At 37.4% G+C, this 17,221-nt stretch overlaps 3 protein-coding genes across 3 annotated transcripts; all 3 read left to right on the top strand.

Annotated features, from left to right (window-relative positions):
- The first annotated feature begins 1,598 nt into the window (after window positions 1-1,598).
- Window positions 1,599-3,130, top strand: LOC113160947 (signal-regulatory protein beta-2-like). The gene is made up of 6 exons (XM_026358414.1): window positions 1,599-1,641; window positions 1,759-2,085; window positions 2,195-2,536; window positions 2,649-2,765; window positions 2,859-2,902; window positions 3,005-3,130. The coding sequence occupies exons 1-6, from the start codon at window positions 1,599-1,601 to the stop codon at window positions 3,128-3,130; spliced, it is 999 nt and encodes a 332-aa protein (XP_026214199.1).
- Window positions 3,131-7,916: 4,786 nt separating this feature from the next.
- On the top strand, window positions 7,917-9,601 carry LOC113160525. Its single transcript, XM_026357824.1, has 6 exons — window positions 7,917-7,959; window positions 8,049-8,378; window positions 8,457-8,801; window positions 8,890-9,009; window positions 9,329-9,399; window positions 9,478-9,601. Exons 1-6 carry the CDS (start codon window positions 7,917-7,919, stop codon window positions 9,598-9,600), a joined length of 1,032 nt encoding a protein of 343 aa, XP_026213609.1. The 3' UTR covers window position 9,601.
- A 4,209-nt stretch (window positions 9,602-13,810) lies between these two features.
- Window positions 13,811-15,435, top strand: LOC113160524 (signal-regulatory protein beta-2-like). The gene is made up of 6 exons (XM_026357823.1): window positions 13,811-13,853; window positions 13,943-14,272; window positions 14,351-14,692; window positions 14,781-14,900; window positions 15,163-15,233; window positions 15,312-15,435. Exons 1-6 carry the CDS (start codon window positions 13,811-13,813, stop codon window positions 15,432-15,434), a joined length of 1,029 nt encoding a protein of 342 aa, XP_026213608.1. The 3' UTR covers window position 15,435.
- Window positions 15,436-17,221: the final 1,786 nt, after the last annotated feature.

Raw genomic sequence — 17,221 nt, forward strand, 5'->3', positions numbered from 1 at the left:
TAGTCCCTGTGTAAACATATTTAGAAAATTCATTCCATGAAACATAAAAACCTACCTACCTATTACTAACAAATATGTTGCATTCCATTCAGTTTTAATCCACCCTGTGACTCCACATTGTTTCGTCCCTTCATCTTCTCCGATCAACCTCAAAATGGTCAGTTTGCTGAAATTCTTCTTACTTTGATTCAGAAAACGCTGGTCCATACTCGACTGTAGATTTCCACAGTGTCGCAGTTATCTTCAGATAATCTCCAGCACCGTGTTTGTCATCTTGACATTGAATCTTGTTGAGAGAGTTGTTGGTATTTAAGTGAATGAAGGAGGTGAGATGATCATGAAAAGGCAGACAGACAAATACATCTGATTGGTTATCACAGTACAGATTCAAAAGAGCACTTTAGCACACTGGTTTCAATCTGGTCTTTGTGAAGCATACTTCTACTTTGTTTACCAAGGTCTAGATCAATCACTTTTCACCCTTGATCTCTTTCTCTCTTGAACTTTGATGCAGCTGATGTTTTTTTTTTGTGCTTGAACTTGTGCAGCAGCTGCTGTACTCCTGACTGTTGCTCAGGGCAATGAAAGTGAAATGCATGAAATGCATCTCATCATGTATCTCAGATAAAAGACTTGACACATTGTGAGATTGTGTTCTTCAGAGGAGCTGAACCAGCGCTCTCTCTCGCCATTTGAGGTGGTTCAGCCTTACACAGATCTCTGGTCTTATGTGGGTTTTGGTTGTCCTCATCTACTAGAGAAAATCAATGATGTCCGAGGGCCTGAAACTGCAGACATCCATGGTAGTGGATCTAAATACCAAGTGTAAACCGAGTTTGATCAGTTTGAGCCATGCAACAGTAATTTCCTTTTCTCTACAATAGGGAGCAGTGCATTGTGGGACATATCATAGTATTGTTAGTTAAGGAAAAGAAAGGACCTGTCACCTGGGGCCACTTTTAACTGCTTTGTATCCTTGCGTGTGGACGCAACATGTAGTACATTACAGTACCTTTATTATTTTGCCATAAATATATTACTTTACATAGTTCACTTTATTTTTGCACCTGTCACGTCATAGAGCTTCTACAATTTTATACTCCCTCTACTCCTGTTGCTTTATGCGTATTATGGTCTGAAAATCTTAATGTCAGTGTAGTTAAACTAATTAGTTATACACAGTGTGCTAATATTAAAAAAGTAAAAATGGACCTTTGTCATGATGGCGGTGCTGGAGTAACGATAACAACACCATCGTGTCAGTGTGACACATTCTCTGGGAGAGCTGTGCCCAATGCGATAGTAATCTGTGTATTTGTTATATTTCAGTCTGGATCACAGCTCCTCACAGAATGATACTAGCATCCTGTCATTCAGAAAAACACAAAGCCTCATTAACATTAAATAATTCAGTGACTGATAGAGGAATAAAAGGTAAAACATTTTGCATAGAGGAGGATGAGACGGGTACAGGAAGTGCACAATCTAAGTTCTGTGACAACAAATGAGGCACCTTTGACAGTCTGACCAACCACAACTACGTCACTTCCTTTACTCACAAAATCAAAAAGAAGACTTCAAATAACAACAGTGTCAAGATGATCGTGTTGTTGGCCACACTGCTTCTCCTTCATCGAGGATGTAAGTGTTACATCTATTAAGTAACGATTAAATATTTTAGAAGATTTCAGTATCTAAATACAGCCTAACAGTGCGATGTAATTGATTTTTGTATCCCGATATATTTATTTAATTTAGATTCGCTGGTTCCAGTGATCACAGTGCAACTTGACAAACCTGTGACCTTCACATGTTTTTTACCTGATGAGGGTTTGAAGAGTAGACAGCTCTTCTGGTACAAGCAGAGTGCCGGGGATGAGCTAAAATTAATTGCAACACTGAAGAAATTTTCAAACCCGCAGTATGCGCCTGGGTTTTCTAACTTAAGACTGGAAGTAAAACACAGTGAGCATATAAGCAATCTGACGATTCTGAGGACGATTCATGAAGATGAGGGAATGTATCACTGTGCACTTGTGGACTGGACTAATACGACTTGGACTGGGATGTATTTGTCAGTAAAAGGTAATTCTGCAGTTTCTCCAGTGTTTTGAAATCAAGTAAATCACTCATTTTGTTAATGTTTCCAAACAAAATGCAGCCTTTCTAAAACCTGTAACACCTATATTTATAGGAAACAGTGAGAGGACATCAACTGTTGTTCAGACAGTCTCTGATCCAGTCCGTCCAGGAGACTCAGTGACTCTCCAGTGTTCAGTCCTCTCGAACTTTGACAACAAGACGTGTCCAGGAGATCACAGTGTGTACTGGTTCAGAGCTGGATCAGATAAATCTCATCCGGACATCATTTACACTGGTGGAAATAATGAATGTGAGAGGAGATCTGACGCTGTGAAGAGCTGTGTTTATCGCTTCTCTAAGACCGTCAGCTCCTCTGATGCTGGGACTTATTACTGTGCTGTGGCCACATGTGGACAGATTTTATTTGGAGATGGAACAAACCTGCAAATTGAAGGTAAATATATTGTTATTCTCTTGTGTTCCATTTGTATTTAAAATCATCTAACCAGGAGCAGAGGTAAATCATGATTTACTTTTATCGTTTCTCTCTTTTGTTTATTTTTCAGGAGTCAACATTTTTTCACAGACGACCAAGGCAGTTTATCTGCTGTCTGCTGCGTTGGCTCTGTGTGTTTTTGTTTTCATCTTCCTCATTTGTTCCATCAAGTGTGATTGTTGCAGTGGTAACAAAAGTCACTTATTCTTCTTTAGAATAATTAAAATATTATATTTAAACTAGTGCATCCTTATGTTTATATTTTATTTTTACAATCCAGCTGCTGTTGCCCTACAACATAATAGTGGTCACAGAAGTCAACTGGTAAAGTAGGACTTCATAAACTGTACATCATAAAAACAGAAGTTGTGTTTTTACTTTTTGACTTTTCAACTTTATTATTTTATATATTTTCTATTTTCTTAGGACACGTTGATGTATTCTGCTGTCATCTTCACTGTGAGGAAAACTGACAGTGTTGCCATGAAGAAGGGAAAAGCTGCAGAAACAGAGAGGATCTATGCTGCCGTAAAGGCTTTTGGTTTGAACTAGTGAGTTTACAAGTGGTTATATTGAATTAATCGTACATATTTTGATTCCATGTTTACAAAGTCATACAGTGAATTATGTTAATGAATCATTGTCTGCTAGGATCAAATTTACCTTTGTTGCATTTAAAACGTTTCTTTGCTGGTTTGTCAGTGTGCATTTTTTTAACAATGGGACACATTAAGACTTTTTATCAATGAATCTGTTGTATATGAATCTCAAAGTTTATGCATTTTGCTTTATTTTGTAGTTTTTAAATAAACATACAAGTTGTTTGTTAACATGATATACAGCCAACTATCAAAAGATCATTCAAATACAAAAATAAAGTTTATCTGTACCAAAGTGTTGCTGCTGTTTTGACCTGTCATTGTACAAGATGTGTTGATTGTTCTGGAGATTTTTAAAACATTTAGTGAAATCAGTCCATTAGCTATTGATATATATATATATATATACAGTGAGGGAAAAAATTATTTGAACCCCAGCTGATTTTGTAAGTTTGCCCACTAACAAAGAAATGATCAGTCTATAATTTCAATGGTAGGTTTATTTGAACAGTGAGACACAACAATGACAAAAAAAATCCAGAAAAATGCGTTTCAAAAAGAGTTATAAATTAATTTGCATTTCCATGAAGGAAATAAGTATTTGATCCCCTATCCGTCAGCAAGATCTCTAGCTCCCAGGTGGATCTTATACAGGTAACGAGCTGACATTGGCAGCCCTCTCAGCTCGTTACCTGTATAAAAGAGACCTGTCCACAGAAGCAATCAATCAATCCAGATTCCAAACTCTAGCTATTGTTGTAACATGTTTTGCAGAGAGAGTAAATATGTGTTTCAGCAGTTGTGCTGTAATACCTGTGAAGACATGTTGATCTGTCACAGTTCAGATTTGGTTTAATCCAAAAGTGTGCAGTGATACTGCTGATGGGTATTAAGATGCCTAAATTCAAATCCTGTGGACAAGGACTCAAATGCAAACAACCAGGACAGGTCAAGTCAAGAGGCTGCAGAGTCTGGAGCATACAGTGTGAAGAAAGACAATATGGCACAGAGAGTGTGGGGCAGAGGGAGCATATCTAACGTCTGTGGTCTGATTGTTGAGCAGCTAGGTGTGACTTAAAAGGCGGCAAATGAACAAAGAGAGAGCAGGGGACGGGCAACCAGATCTGACTTTAGTATGTGGGGCAGGAAGCAGAACAATTACTAAATACAGTATATCTCCCCCCCTCCTTTGGTGTCCCTCCAGCTGATGGGGCCTTATTAGACCAACTAATTGAACTACGTCTAAAACAACATTTATAAAGTGACGATTCCATTGTGCTGATATTGGGCAGGTTTAGTGTTTAAACCCTGTTCACCATGTTCAGTGTCTGACAGATAGGAAACATGATAAAGATCTCAACAACAGTAACACCCTCCCTTCACCCCAAACCTGCCCCTCCAAATCATGAACCTACCAACAATCACTCACACAAAACACCTTCACTAACAAGGTGTTCACAGTCTGGTTCTTTAGTATACTCTATGCCATTTATTTAATTGGGTCAGAAAAATATTTGCATCCATTCTTAGTTTGTCTGTTGGTGGTGTATATGTCACATGCTCAACACAACCTCAGAACAAAAGCTTCATCAGTGACAGCTACTGTCACCTGCTTTCTATCAGAATGTGTGAACATGAACTGTCACAGACACATTACCCTGCTCACAGTGACTTCTTTTCTACTTGAATTATTTAAAGTCAGACTTGTTGCACAACCCTGCAACCCAGTAATGTGAGTGTATTGTGCACTGATCATCTACAACAGGGGTCTCAAATTCAATTTACCTGGGGGCCGTGGGAAGCAGAGTCTGGGTGAGGCTGGGCCACATCAGGTTTTCACAACAAAAGTTTTGTAAAAAAAAAAAAAAATCCTATCTTCTCAAATCTCTTTATTATTTTTTAGTACAAAATAAATAAAAACATTTTAAAAAATTATATATATAAAAAAATAAAAATAAAATAATAATAATAATGAAAATAATATTTAGATTCCTCTCGTCGGTGACTATATGTGGTTTCTTCAGTCTTCTATATTTGCTGTATTCAGATTCAAATGTCTGTATTAAGAGTTCTTTAACCTTTAACCTTCTGAACATGAATTGAACATTGAAGAACATGAACTGTTCTTCTAAACATGGCTTCTCTTGTCTACTCCTTGCTAGAGACCTGGCAGCGCTTCCTCTCACATAGTCAAGCCACATGTGGCCTGAGAGAGGAAGCAGTTGAGACCCTCAGCTTGAAGATGATCATCAGTAAGTCTGGACCTGTACTTGGACTTATTGAAGTTCAAGGTGGAGAAGAGCTATGAAAATAAAATTCAAATAGCAGGATGCAAATAAAAACATAATGACCCACAAATAGCAGTGCAACCCTTTAAGTGTCCCAGGTTACCGCGGACTGTTATTGCCGATGGACAGGTGTCGCTATACGACTGCAGACTACATTAGGCTGCATTGAGCTCCTTATTCTTCTCTTAACCCGCCGCGTACGCATCACTGATTTATTTTGTCAGAGAGAGAGAAAGAGAGAGAGACCTCATATGAAGTTCCATTGACGTGTGTATAAATATACATATATCTATATTTATTTATAAATTTATATACGTATACATACTTTTTTTGAAGTGTTGTGAACGCAGCGCTGGGACGAATGTCTGGTGTGCTTCATAGAAACGAGGCCGTTAGCCAGGCTGAAAACTCTCCATGGCAACGCTGCTGTCACTCATTGAGAAATGTTACTCTGCTTGGATTAAGCCCGGCCGATGTCCCGCCCCCGAGACCCATATACCCCCCCCTGTGATTGGTTGGTTCGATCAGCTCCGCACCAACACTGTGAAGTGTCAAAATATCAAACTCAGGGGCCGCACTAACATTAAACTTTCATATTGAGGCGGGGGCCACAAATTATCTCGGGCCGCGAGTTTGAGACCCCTGATCTACAACATTAAGACTGGTGGTTTTACTGTGGTGGTAGACAGAGATCAGCATGAGAAAACTTGAATGACCACGATCAACAGATATCAGGACACACAGCACAATGCAGCTCGTAGCAAAGCCAGTGAGTCCCTGAACCCTGTCCACCACCACATTAACACCCCCATGCTGTTGTACAAGTGTGGATGATCACTGTACTGCTACTATTACATTGCTCTGTTACGTTGCTGAATATATGACTGTGTAGTTTGCTAAGTTCACTCTTACTAACTTTACTCTTCCATGCGATTGCAATGTATTATTTATTTTCATTCACTGTTTTAAAACTAATCATTCTTTTTCTCTCCACACACTTGTCAGAGATTTAAGTTTCCTATTTGCTCCTGTTGCCCTGTGCATATTAATTTCATTTTTCATTCTGCCTCTTTAAGGAAAAGTCAGAATAACCACATTTATTCGGACTGGGATAGAGGGACGGTAATAAGGTCCAATGGAGATTTGCACAAAATTTTATTTTATTTCATGTATTTATTACATTTTATCATCTATCTGAAAAACATGAATGTTAATTAACAATAAATAATTAAATGTATTAATTAGAATAAGTGACAAAGGACCTGTGGTAGCCTTCTTTTATGTGGTTTAGCCTGATCTTTGGGACACAATAACCTCGTTTACATTTCACATTGAAGGTAAATTTACTACATTAATAATAGCTTTTAAAAGGTCTGGTGGGCTCCATGCTCATGCTCCTTTAAACTACCTTAAGAGGTAGTGTCAAAGGTGGTCAAAGGCCAATGTCAAGCTGACATTGGCTATTGTGATGATGTTTTAATATGAGACCAGCTAGTGGGGTTGCTTCTCCCAGGACAATGCCCCTTGGACAGAGACATTACAACTCAAGTAAAGTTTTCAAACATCATAGTTTGAGCAACACATTTAACTGATCTGAGACTGGGTAGAGAACGTTCACAGTTTTCACCGCAAGGCACTGGTCAATTTTTGCTTGATGCACATCAACTGTATTTGAGTCCATGTTAAGTCTTATAAGTGCAAAACTAGCAAAAAGTCACCACAGTTCATCCACCAATAATGTTTTGAAAGCAATGTACATCCACTGTGTGTGTTACACTTTATATTAAACATAACAAAGCCGATATCAGGGTGCTAGTATCTGTGTAAAACATTAGAGCAGCTTTAGGGCGACTTTTTAAAGATTCCTGAAAAAGGGCTAATGTCACAGCTCTTTGGCTTTGAAAGTTCTCAATTGTTCCTCTGAGATCCAGGATTATACGCATTTTGGACATTCATAGCAGTAAATGTGCAGAACATTTCACCTAGTAATGTTTATAGTAGCATAGTATTGTTTCCACTCTGAAAACAATGCAGCCACACCTTATTCACAAGCACATGATCAGTTTGTATCTCCACCTCCTATGCTGAGTGAGAAATTGAGATCAAAAGAGATACCTAAAGTCGTTAAGGTTATTATTTAGTTGTTGTTTTTTTTTAAAGTCACCAGAATGCAGGAAACAATGTCTGTGAAACTTACAGTTTCTGGGGGAGGATCTCCGGACCCACACTTTAGTTTTGAGATATGTCCTATTTTCTAGGTCTAAACGTTGACAAGCATGAGGCTATATGCTTCACAAAGACCATGATGACACCACTATGACAGGAAGTGAATTTTTGAATGTATTCTGTGATAACCAATCAGCTGCCTCTCACAGTCTGACCTATCACGATCATCTTACCTCCTTCACTCATACAATCACCAAGAAGTCTCCAAATAAAGACAGTGTCAGCATGATCGTGTTCTGGGTTACATTGCTTCTCCTCCAACAAGGATGTAAGTGATTTATTATTTAAGCATGTGCATGAAAATGTGTGATAATTTATTTTAATGTTCAAACAATTTTGTGTCTTTATTTATTTCAGATTCACTTGTTCCTGTGATCACGGTTCAAGTTGATGAACCTGTGACCTTCACATGCGTTTTACCTGATGATGATTTGAGCCGTACAGTGCTCTACTGGTACAAGCAGAGTGCTGGGGATAATCTAAAATTAATTGTTAGAATGAAGAAAAACTTAGGTCCTGTATATAGCTCAGGTTTTCCGGCCTCACAATTTGAAGAAAGACTTCATAAGAATATTAGCACTCTAACTATTTTGAGGACGACTGAAGAAGATGAAGGAATGTATCACTGTGCTGTTGTGGATTCTTGGACTAAGAATCATTGGAGTGGGACCTATTTGTCATTAAAAGGTAATTTGGTAATATTTCTGCAGTGTACCAGGTCAAATCTTTTTAGAGCCAAAATTTATAACAGTTCTATATTTATAGGAAACAGTGAGAGGACATCAAACTATACTGTTGTTCAGACAGTCTCTGATCCAGTCCGTCCAGGAGACTCAGCGACTCTCCAGTGTTCAGTCCTCTCTGACTCTGACAACAAGACGTGTCCAGGAGATCACAGTGTGTACTGGTTCAGGGCTGGATCAAATACATCTCATCCAGAAATCATCTACACTGGTGGAAATAATGAATGTGAGAAGAGATCTGACGCTGTGAAGTGCTGTGTTTATCGCTTCTCTAAGAACGTCAGCTCCTCTGATGCTGGGACTTATTACTGTGCTGTGGCCACATGTGGACAGATTTTATTTGGAAATGGAACAAACCTGCAATTCGGTAAGATTTTATGTTCACTAATAGAAGTGATATATAAAATATTTAAATTATAAATTGACTTTCAGAAGTTTGTTCTTTTCTTTTCTAGAACAAAACCCTAAGTCTGAATTTATTGCATTGGTGACATTAATAGTCTGTTTGGCCATTTCTGTGATTGGAAATGTTCTTTTCATCTGTTATCGAAGTCCAGTGTGTGAACAATTTAAAGGTAAGAGTTTTTTTAGTCAATGAAAAATGTTAAAGCAATATGCAGCTTAAGCAAATGGGAGCACCAGTGTTCAAATAATTCCCCTATACCCTATGCAAACCTAAACCTCATGTTGTTGCATATGATAAGTATATTATATTAAATATATGTATTTTATACAGCATTTTGTTGAAGATACCTGAGAAACAACTGTTATGTTTTGTTTCATGTGCGCCAATGAAAAGCTTAATTAAGGAGGGTTTTAATTTGTAGTTTATTAATATATTTTTTAATCAAAATTTAAATATCACTATATTACCATATTTTTATTCATCATCAGGAAGAGAAAGTGCCTCTTCACAATCAAGACATGACAATCAAGACAACACGAGCCGTCCAGTACATGACTCTGTAAGTCAAAAATATCAAATCGCATTCTCTGTGCCCATTAACATCCAACATACCTACATAATGTTTTATTCGCTGCAGACTGTCAATGGACATGATCTGAACTACGCTGCGTTACATTTCTCTGGAGGAAAAGACACAAGAGGAAAGAAGAAGAAAGAGTTAAAGACTGAAGAAAGTGTATATTCTCAAGTTAAATACTGAATATGAATGTGTGTGGGTTTTTTAATATTTTAATCTGACTGTGTGAATAAATAAAAGATGCGGGTTCCTTTGTTGAGCGTGAACTTTTTAACGATAAACACCAAAACCGTTGCACATACACATGCTCTTACATTTGTGTTATATTTTGACATAATAACTGCATTATATTATATTAGGAGTGTAAATAGCTAACTTCTTTTAGCAATTGTCAGTTCTATGCATCAATCTCCTGGTATGGCTGCTAGTTGAAGTTAATAACTTTAGAAAGCTAATTCATTGATGAGAAAACCTGTTTGCAATTGTGTTGAAAAGCTGAGAACAGTTGTACTGATGGAGCAGACAAGGGGGCATTGCATTTTTTAGGTTAGTTTAGTATCTGAACATTAGCAGCCGTTTGTTAACATGCTGCAAAAGGTACCATAGCCAGAAAGAAAAAAACTTCTAAATCTCTTGTTGTCCTTGAAGAAGGAAGAGGCCTTTATGCACAACTGTGCAAGAGGACAAATATCTAAGAGTGCGTAGTTTAAGACAAAAACGCCTCACAGGTCCTTAACTGACGGCTGCACTTAATAGTACATGTCAAACACCAGTGTCAGCATCTACAGTGAAAAGAACACTTCAGGATCCTGGACTTCATGGCAAAATTGCCAAGAAAAAGCCATATGTCAAACTCGCCAATAAAAACAAAAGACTGACATGGGCAAAAGAGCACAGGAATTGAACACTGGAAGACTGGAAGAAGGTGTCGTGGACAGATGAATTCAAGTATGAGGTCTTCGGATCAAACAGAAGAACATTTGTGAGATGCAGAACAAATGAAAAGATGCTAGAACAGTACTTAATACATGCATTCAAGCATGGTGGAGGCAGCGTGATGGTCTGGGGGTGCTGTGTGTTTCCTTGGAAAAACATAAAAAAATTCAAACATTTAAGCGGTAGTGTATACTTCCTATTTTATTCTCTCAAGGAACTAGGAAATAATTTCCTATACCTTCTCTAACTTGCCAGTCTCTCTCTGCCTTTAGCTGCCCTTGATTTTGCCTGTTCAAAGTTCTTCTGTGTTTTGGCAATTGGCAAGTAAAGTCAATGACTGCTACTCTCTCACTGCATGTCTGGGTCAAAGCAGCTTATTAGCCATTAAATCCAGTGTTCTCAAGGCAAGTGTGTCCATACCCCTTAAATGTGAAATCTGCATTTCAGGTCATTTGGCAAATTAATTTGATTCACTTTATTGAAATAGAGCCAACAAATCTCATCTGGGTGAAATGAATTGTGTGTAAAACATACCCAACTACATAGAATTGCACAGAAAGAGATAAAGAATTTTGCATTAAAAATGTAATGTAAAAGTATAATATATTACAGTATAAAATGCAATACTATATATTTCATCAGAAAGATGAAATTATTGCAGAAGCACAAATAAAAAGAGACATGCAACATGCATGAAGAAAGACATCCTGGAACAGAGGAGTAGAATGTTTCCCGTTTCTCCACTCTAGAAACCACAAGTAGACCTGTACTCTGAGAACAAAGTGTTCTTCTGGAAAAATATATAAAACTATGAGGTCTTTAAGATATGGTGGAGCTTGATTATTTAGTGCTATAAGTATATGTGGTGAGAAGTGTTTTAAACTCTATTCTGGATTTTACAGGGAACCAATGAATAGAAGCTAATGTAGGAGAAATATGATCTCACTTGCTAATTCCAGTCAGAACTTTGGCTGCAGCATCTTGGATTAGCTGGAGACTTTTGAAGCAGTTATTGAAACAAACTATTAATAATGAATTACAATAGTCCAGTCTGGAAGTAACAAATGTATGGACTAGTTTTTCAGCATCAATTTGAGACAGATGTTTTTAATTTTTGAGATGGAAGAAGGCAGTTTTAGAAATTTTTTTAATGTATAATGTAAAGGAGATATCCTGGTCAAAGTTTTCTTACATTTATGTACTTTTTAAATCGCTTCTAGACAAGGCAAAGCAAAGCATGAAACTACGCTGCAGTAAAACAAACATAATTTGAAGAGGGAACTTATGTAAACACATAAATATCGTGCTTATTTCATTCATAGCTCTGCTGTATCTCACACAGTAAAAGGCTGCATTGTTTTACTGTGTGAGATATGTGACTAGATGCCCATTGTTTGTACCGGGAGGGTCTGGACAGGATTTACACTGAACTTAGAACTAAATACCAAACTAACAGTAGCACTGTACAGGTGTATTTACAGCCATCACACCATCTCCTGCATTTTAATATTCACTATGATATACAATTGGCTTCATTTGACATATTTCCTCTCTTCTGTAGGTCGATGCTTCAGCAGCAGCACTGATCCTCTGTGTTTCTTTAACTTTCAGAGATCGATAACCTGAACACAGCTTATAATGTTCAAATTGACAGTGTTGTCATACATACACATTAATTATTACTTAAGCTCAGTGAATGGTGGAGCGCAGCAGACTGCAACAAGGGAGGGAGGCTTCACCTGCTTTCTCCTATTACAGCAGTTTGTAGAAGAACTGTGTGCTGCTGTACAACAGGCCCACAGCCCCCATTGCTGTTAAGGATCCACATTTTAAGTAAAATTGTTTTGCTCACAGAACAGCAACATAAATGAGATTACAACACCATGAGTATGAGCACTTTGATCGCAGACAGTGGACACAACCCTGCAGAGGAACCTGTGTACCTCTTTCTGCAGGAAGCATGGTATAGCCTTGATCCGGTGTTCATCCACACAGCTTCAAAAGACTGGCAGAAATAGCTGATGTTCATTTTCACTGAGTGCACTGCAACTCACAGCAAAGCTGCAGACCACAGTGCCTGAACCCTGTCCACTACAACATTAACACCTCCATGCTGTTGTACAAGTGTGGATGATCAGTGTACTGCTACTATTATATTGCTTTGTTGCATTGCTGAATATATGACTGTTTGCAAAGTCCACTCTATCAATTCTTTTTTCATTCACTGTTTTAAATGAAATTATTCTTTTTCTCTCCACATACTTGTCAGAGATTTAAGTTCCCTATTTGCTCCTGTTGCCCTGTGCATATTATAAATATAGTTTTTCACTCTGCATCTTAAAGGAAAAGTCACAATAACCACATTCACTGGGATTCATTGGGATTGGGATAGAAGGAAGGTAATAAGGCCCAATGGAGATCTGCATCAAATTTTGTGTTAATTCATTTATTTGTTTCACTTTATCATCTATCAGAAAAACATGAATGTTTATTAACAATAAATAATTTAATGTATTAATGACAATAAGTGGAAAAACAAATTGTATAAACCAAGACAACATCAGTGTGGTTTAGCCTGGCCTTCAGGACACAATAACCCCCTATACATTCCCATTGAAGGTGGATTTACCACGTTAATACTCTTTTTCAAAAGGTACCAAACTAGTGTCTGAGCTCCATGCTGATGGAGGTAGTGTCAAAGATGGGATAGTTTCACTCTGACATCTGTGTCAAAGACTAAAGTTTTCACAGGATGGCAGTGGTCAAAAGCGATTTACATAGTTACACGTCACATTAAACATAACAATGCTGATATCGGGGTGCTAGTATCTGTGTAAAACATCATAGAGCAGCTTTAGGGTGGCTTTTTGAATTCTGTGTCCTAAAAAAGGGCTAATGTCACAGCTCTTTGGCTTTGAAAGTTTTGAATTGTTCCTCTGAGATCCAGGATTATATGCATTGTGGACATTTATAGCGGTAAATGTTCCGAAAGTTTCACCTAGTAATGGTCACCGTAGCATAATATTGTTACCACTCAGACAACTATCCAGCTACACCTTATTCACAAGCACATGATCAGTTTGTATCTCCACCTCCTATGCTGAGTGAGAAATTGAGATCGAAAGAGATACCTAAAGTCGTTAAGGTTATTATTTAGTTGTTTTTTTTTAAGTCACCAGGATGCAGGAAACAATGTCTGTGAAGCTCACAATTTCTAGGGGAGGATCTCTAGACCCCCCACTCTACTGTAGTTTTGAGATATGTCCTATTTCTAGGTCTAAACGTTGACAAGCATGAGGCTATATGCTTCACAAAGACCATGATGACAGGAAGTGAATTTTTGAATGTATTCTGTGATAACCAATCAGCTGCCTCTCACAGTCTGACCTATCACGATCATCTTACCTCCTTCACTCATACAATCACTAAGAAGTCTCCAAATAAAGACAGTGTCAGCATGATCGTGTTGTGGGTTACATTGCTTCTCCTCCAACAAGGATGTAAGTGATTTATAATTTAAGCATCTGCATGAAAATGTGTGATAATTTATTTTAATGTTCAAATAATGATGTGTCTTTATATATTTCAGATTCACTTGTTCCTGTGATCATGGTTCAAGTTAACAAGCCTGTGACCTTCACATGCGTTTTACCTGGTGAAGATTTATATGGTAGAGTGCTCTACTGGTACAAGCAGAGTGCTGGGGATAATCTAAAATTAATTGTGACAGTGAAGAAAAATTTAAGTCCTGTGTATAGCTCAGGCTTTCGTGACTCACAATTTGAAGAAAGACTTCATAAGAATATTAGCACTCTGACGATTTTGAGGACGACTGAAGAAGATGAAGGAATGTATCACTGTGCTGTTGTGGATTCTTGGACTGAGAATCATTGGAGTGGGACCTATTTGTCATTAAAAGGTAATTTGGTAATATTTCTGCAGGATACTAGGTCAAATCTTTATAGAGCCAAAATTTTTAACAGTTCTATATTTATAGGAAACAGTGAGAGGACATCAAACTATACTGTTGTTCAGACAGTCTCTGATCCAGTCCGTCCAGGAGACTCAGTGACTCTCCAGTGTTCAGTCCTCTCTGACTCTGACAACAAGACGTGTCCAGGAGACAGTGTGTACTGGTTCAGAGCTGGATCAGATCAATCTCATCCAGACATCATCTACACTGGTGGAAATAATGAATGTGAGAAGAGATCTGACTCTGTGAAGAGCTGTGTTTATCACTTCTCTAAGACCGTCAGCTCCTCTGATGCTGGGACTTATTACTGTGCTGTGGCCACATGTGGACAGATTTTATTTGGAGATGGAACAAACCTGCAAATCGGTAAGATTTTATGTTCACTAAAGGTAGTGATATTCAAAACAATTGAATGATATATTGACTTTCAGAAGTTTGTTCTTTTCTTTTCTAGAACAAAATGCTAGGTCTGAATTTATTGCAGTGGTGACATTAATAGTCTGTTTGGCCATTTCTGTGATTGGAAATATTGTTTTCATCTGTTACCGAAGTCCAGTGTGTGAACAATTTAAAGGTAAGAGTTTTTTTAGTCAATGAAAAATGTTAAAGCAATATGCAGCTTAAGCAAATGGGAGCAACAGTGTTAAAATCAGTCAATCAGTATGTCTTTTATACAGCATTTTGTTGAGAATAAGTGAGAAACAACTGTTAATTTTTGTTTCACATGCACCAATAAAGGTTTATTAAGGAGAGTTTTAATTTGTAGTTTATCAATATTTTTGTAGATTATCAAAATTTAAATATCACTATATTACCATATTTTTATTCATCATCAGGTAGAGAAAGTTCCTCTTCACAATCAAGACATGACAATCCAGACAACACGAGCCGTCCAGTACATGACTCTGTAAGTCAAAAATATCAAATCGCATTCTCTGTGCCCATTAACATCCAACATACCTACATAATGTTTTATTCGCTGCAGACTGTCAATGGACATGATCTGAACTATGCTGCGTTACATTTCTCTGGAGGAAAAGGCACAAGAGGAAAGAAGAAGAAAGAGTTAAAGACTGAAGAAAGTGTATATTCTCAAGTTAAATACTGAATATGAATGTGTGTGGGTTTTTTAATATTTTAATCTGACTATGTGAATAAATAAAAGTTGCGGGTTCCTTTGTTGAGAGTGAACTTTTTAACAATAAATACCACAACTGTTGCATATACAGTACACATGCTCTTACATTTGTATTATATTTTAACATAACGTCTGCATTATATTATATTAGGAGTGTAAATAGCTAACTTCTTTTAGCAATTGTCAGTTCTATGCATCAATCTCCTGGTATGGCTGCTAGTTGAAGTTAATAATTTTAGAAAGCTAATTCATTGATGAGAAAACCTGTTTGCAATTGAGTTGAAAAGCTGAGAACAGTTGTATTGATGGAGCAGACAAGGAAGCATGGCATTTTTTAAGTTAGTTTAGTATCTGAACATCAGCAGCTGTTTGTTTACAGGTTGAAATAGGTACCAATAGCCAGAAAGAAAGAACTAAATCTATTGTTGTCCTTAGAAAAGAAGGCTACTCAATGCCAGAATTTGTAAGGAAACTTTAAAAAATTTTAACCTGCTGTTAACTACTTCCTTTAGAGAGCAGCACAAACTGGCTCAGACGGGAACAGAACACCTAATGCTTAATACCATTAGTCAAGCATGGTGGAGGTAACGTGATAGTCTGGGGTGCTGTGGAAGTGGTAAAATAGGACATCTGAAAAGAGTGGAAGGGACCTTATAGAAGGAAAGCTAATAAAATTGACGCTTAAGGTCTACCAGGGTGTGATTGCTGCAAAAGGTGCAGGAAAGTTTTGAAGAACACATTCATTATTTCTAACTCTGAAAATGTCAGCATGTCATGTTCTTTTGCTATATTTCCTATTCAGACTAATTTCACACGTGTTTCCTTGGAAAACAATAAAGTATCTAGTTACTGCAAACTTTTGAGCAGTAGTGTATGTTCATTATTCTCTAATCCTACCCCTTAATAAGCCAGTCCACCCGAGTTAAACTACCTGTACTAAAGAATCGTTAAACAAGACACTGAACCCACATGGTGTGTGATTGTGTCTGCCAAATAATGAAAAAGGTGAAATATATATTAATCTTTTTTGTTGTTTTCTTTTTCTTACAATATAAAATACATGAGTTTTAATACAGCTATTAACTTATTCATCCTCTCTTTCATACAATATTTGAAATCGGAGGATGCTGTTCGCAAACAGTGGGTGAGCTTTCCAATAGATGCTAAAAATTCATGTTAAACTATGTCTTGATTAACCATCAGGAGCTGGTGTTTCATTGCTCTCAGTTCATAATCCAGTAGCACCCTCAGACTCTCCACAATTCTTCATTAGGATCCACACTAACTTTACAATCTGTCAAACAAATGAGTAAAAACTTCTCCTACAACCTAATGTTAGCTAACTTAGCTAAACAGCAAGTAGGCCACAAGCCTGATACTGGAAACATTTGGATACTAAACCAGTCTTTCTGAGCTAAGTTACCTAATAATCTAAACACATATCAGAGTTTACAGTTTAGCTTTCATCTCTGTACTTACCTTTACATTTGCCCCAGTCTATCACCTTTTTGTCTTGACTTTCTCAAACAAAAAACAACTTGGGCAGATCTTAGTTTTCTAGCCTCTTTCTCTGTATAGATTTATTTCAGTATTAGACCATTTCTATAAGGAACTGCAAATTGCTTCTGACAACAACACACGATCTGGTCTTAGATTACTTTCAGCTATCTCTCAAGGAACTAGGAAATGATTTCCTAAATCTTCTCTAACTTGCCAGTCGCTCTCTTTGCCTTTAGCTGCCCTTGATTTTGCCTGTT

The sequence above is a fragment of the Anabas testudineus genome, chromosome 10 (assembly GCF_900324465.2).
Source record: "Anabas testudineus chromosome 10, fAnaTes1.2, whole genome shotgun sequence".
NCBI lineage: Eukaryota > Metazoa > Chordata > Actinopteri > Anabantiformes > Anabantidae > Anabas > Anabas testudineus.

Excerpts from the sequence above, each read along its gene's own strand:
- LOC113160947 (XM_026358414.1), top strand. The coding sequence starts at position 1,599 with ATGATCGTGTTGTTGGCCACACTGCTTCTCCTTCATCGAGGAT. Across the intron at positions 2,086-2,194 it reads GATGTATTTGTCAGTAAAAG|GAAACAGTGAGAGGACATCA; the intron begins GTAATTCTGCAG and ends CTATATTTATAG. Across the intron at positions 2,766-2,858 it reads CAAGTGTGATTGTTGCAGTG|CTGCTGTTGCCCTACAACAT; the intron begins GTAACAAAAGTC and ends TTTACAATCCAG.
- LOC113160525 (XM_026357824.1), top strand. The coding sequence starts at position 7,917 with ATGATCGTGTTCTGGGTTACATTGCTTCTCCTCCAACAAGGAT. Across the intron at positions 8,379-8,456 it reads GACCTATTTGTCATTAAAAG|GAAACAGTGAGAGGACATCA; the intron begins GTAATTTGGTAA and ends CTATATTTATAG. Across the intron at positions 9,010-9,328 it reads AGTGTGTGAACAATTTAAAG|GAAGAGAAAGTGCCTCTTCA; the intron begins GTAAGAGTTTTT and ends ATTCATCATCAG.
- LOC113160524 (XM_026357823.1), top strand. The coding sequence starts at position 13,811 with ATGATCGTGTTGTGGGTTACATTGCTTCTCCTCCAACAAGGAT. Across the intron at positions 14,273-14,350 it reads GACCTATTTGTCATTAAAAG|GAAACAGTGAGAGGACATCA; the intron begins GTAATTTGGTAA and ends CTATATTTATAG. Across the intron at positions 15,234-15,311 it reads GCCGTCCAGTACATGACTCT|ACTGTCAATGGACATGATCT; the intron begins GTAAGTCAAAAA and ends TATTCGCTGCAG.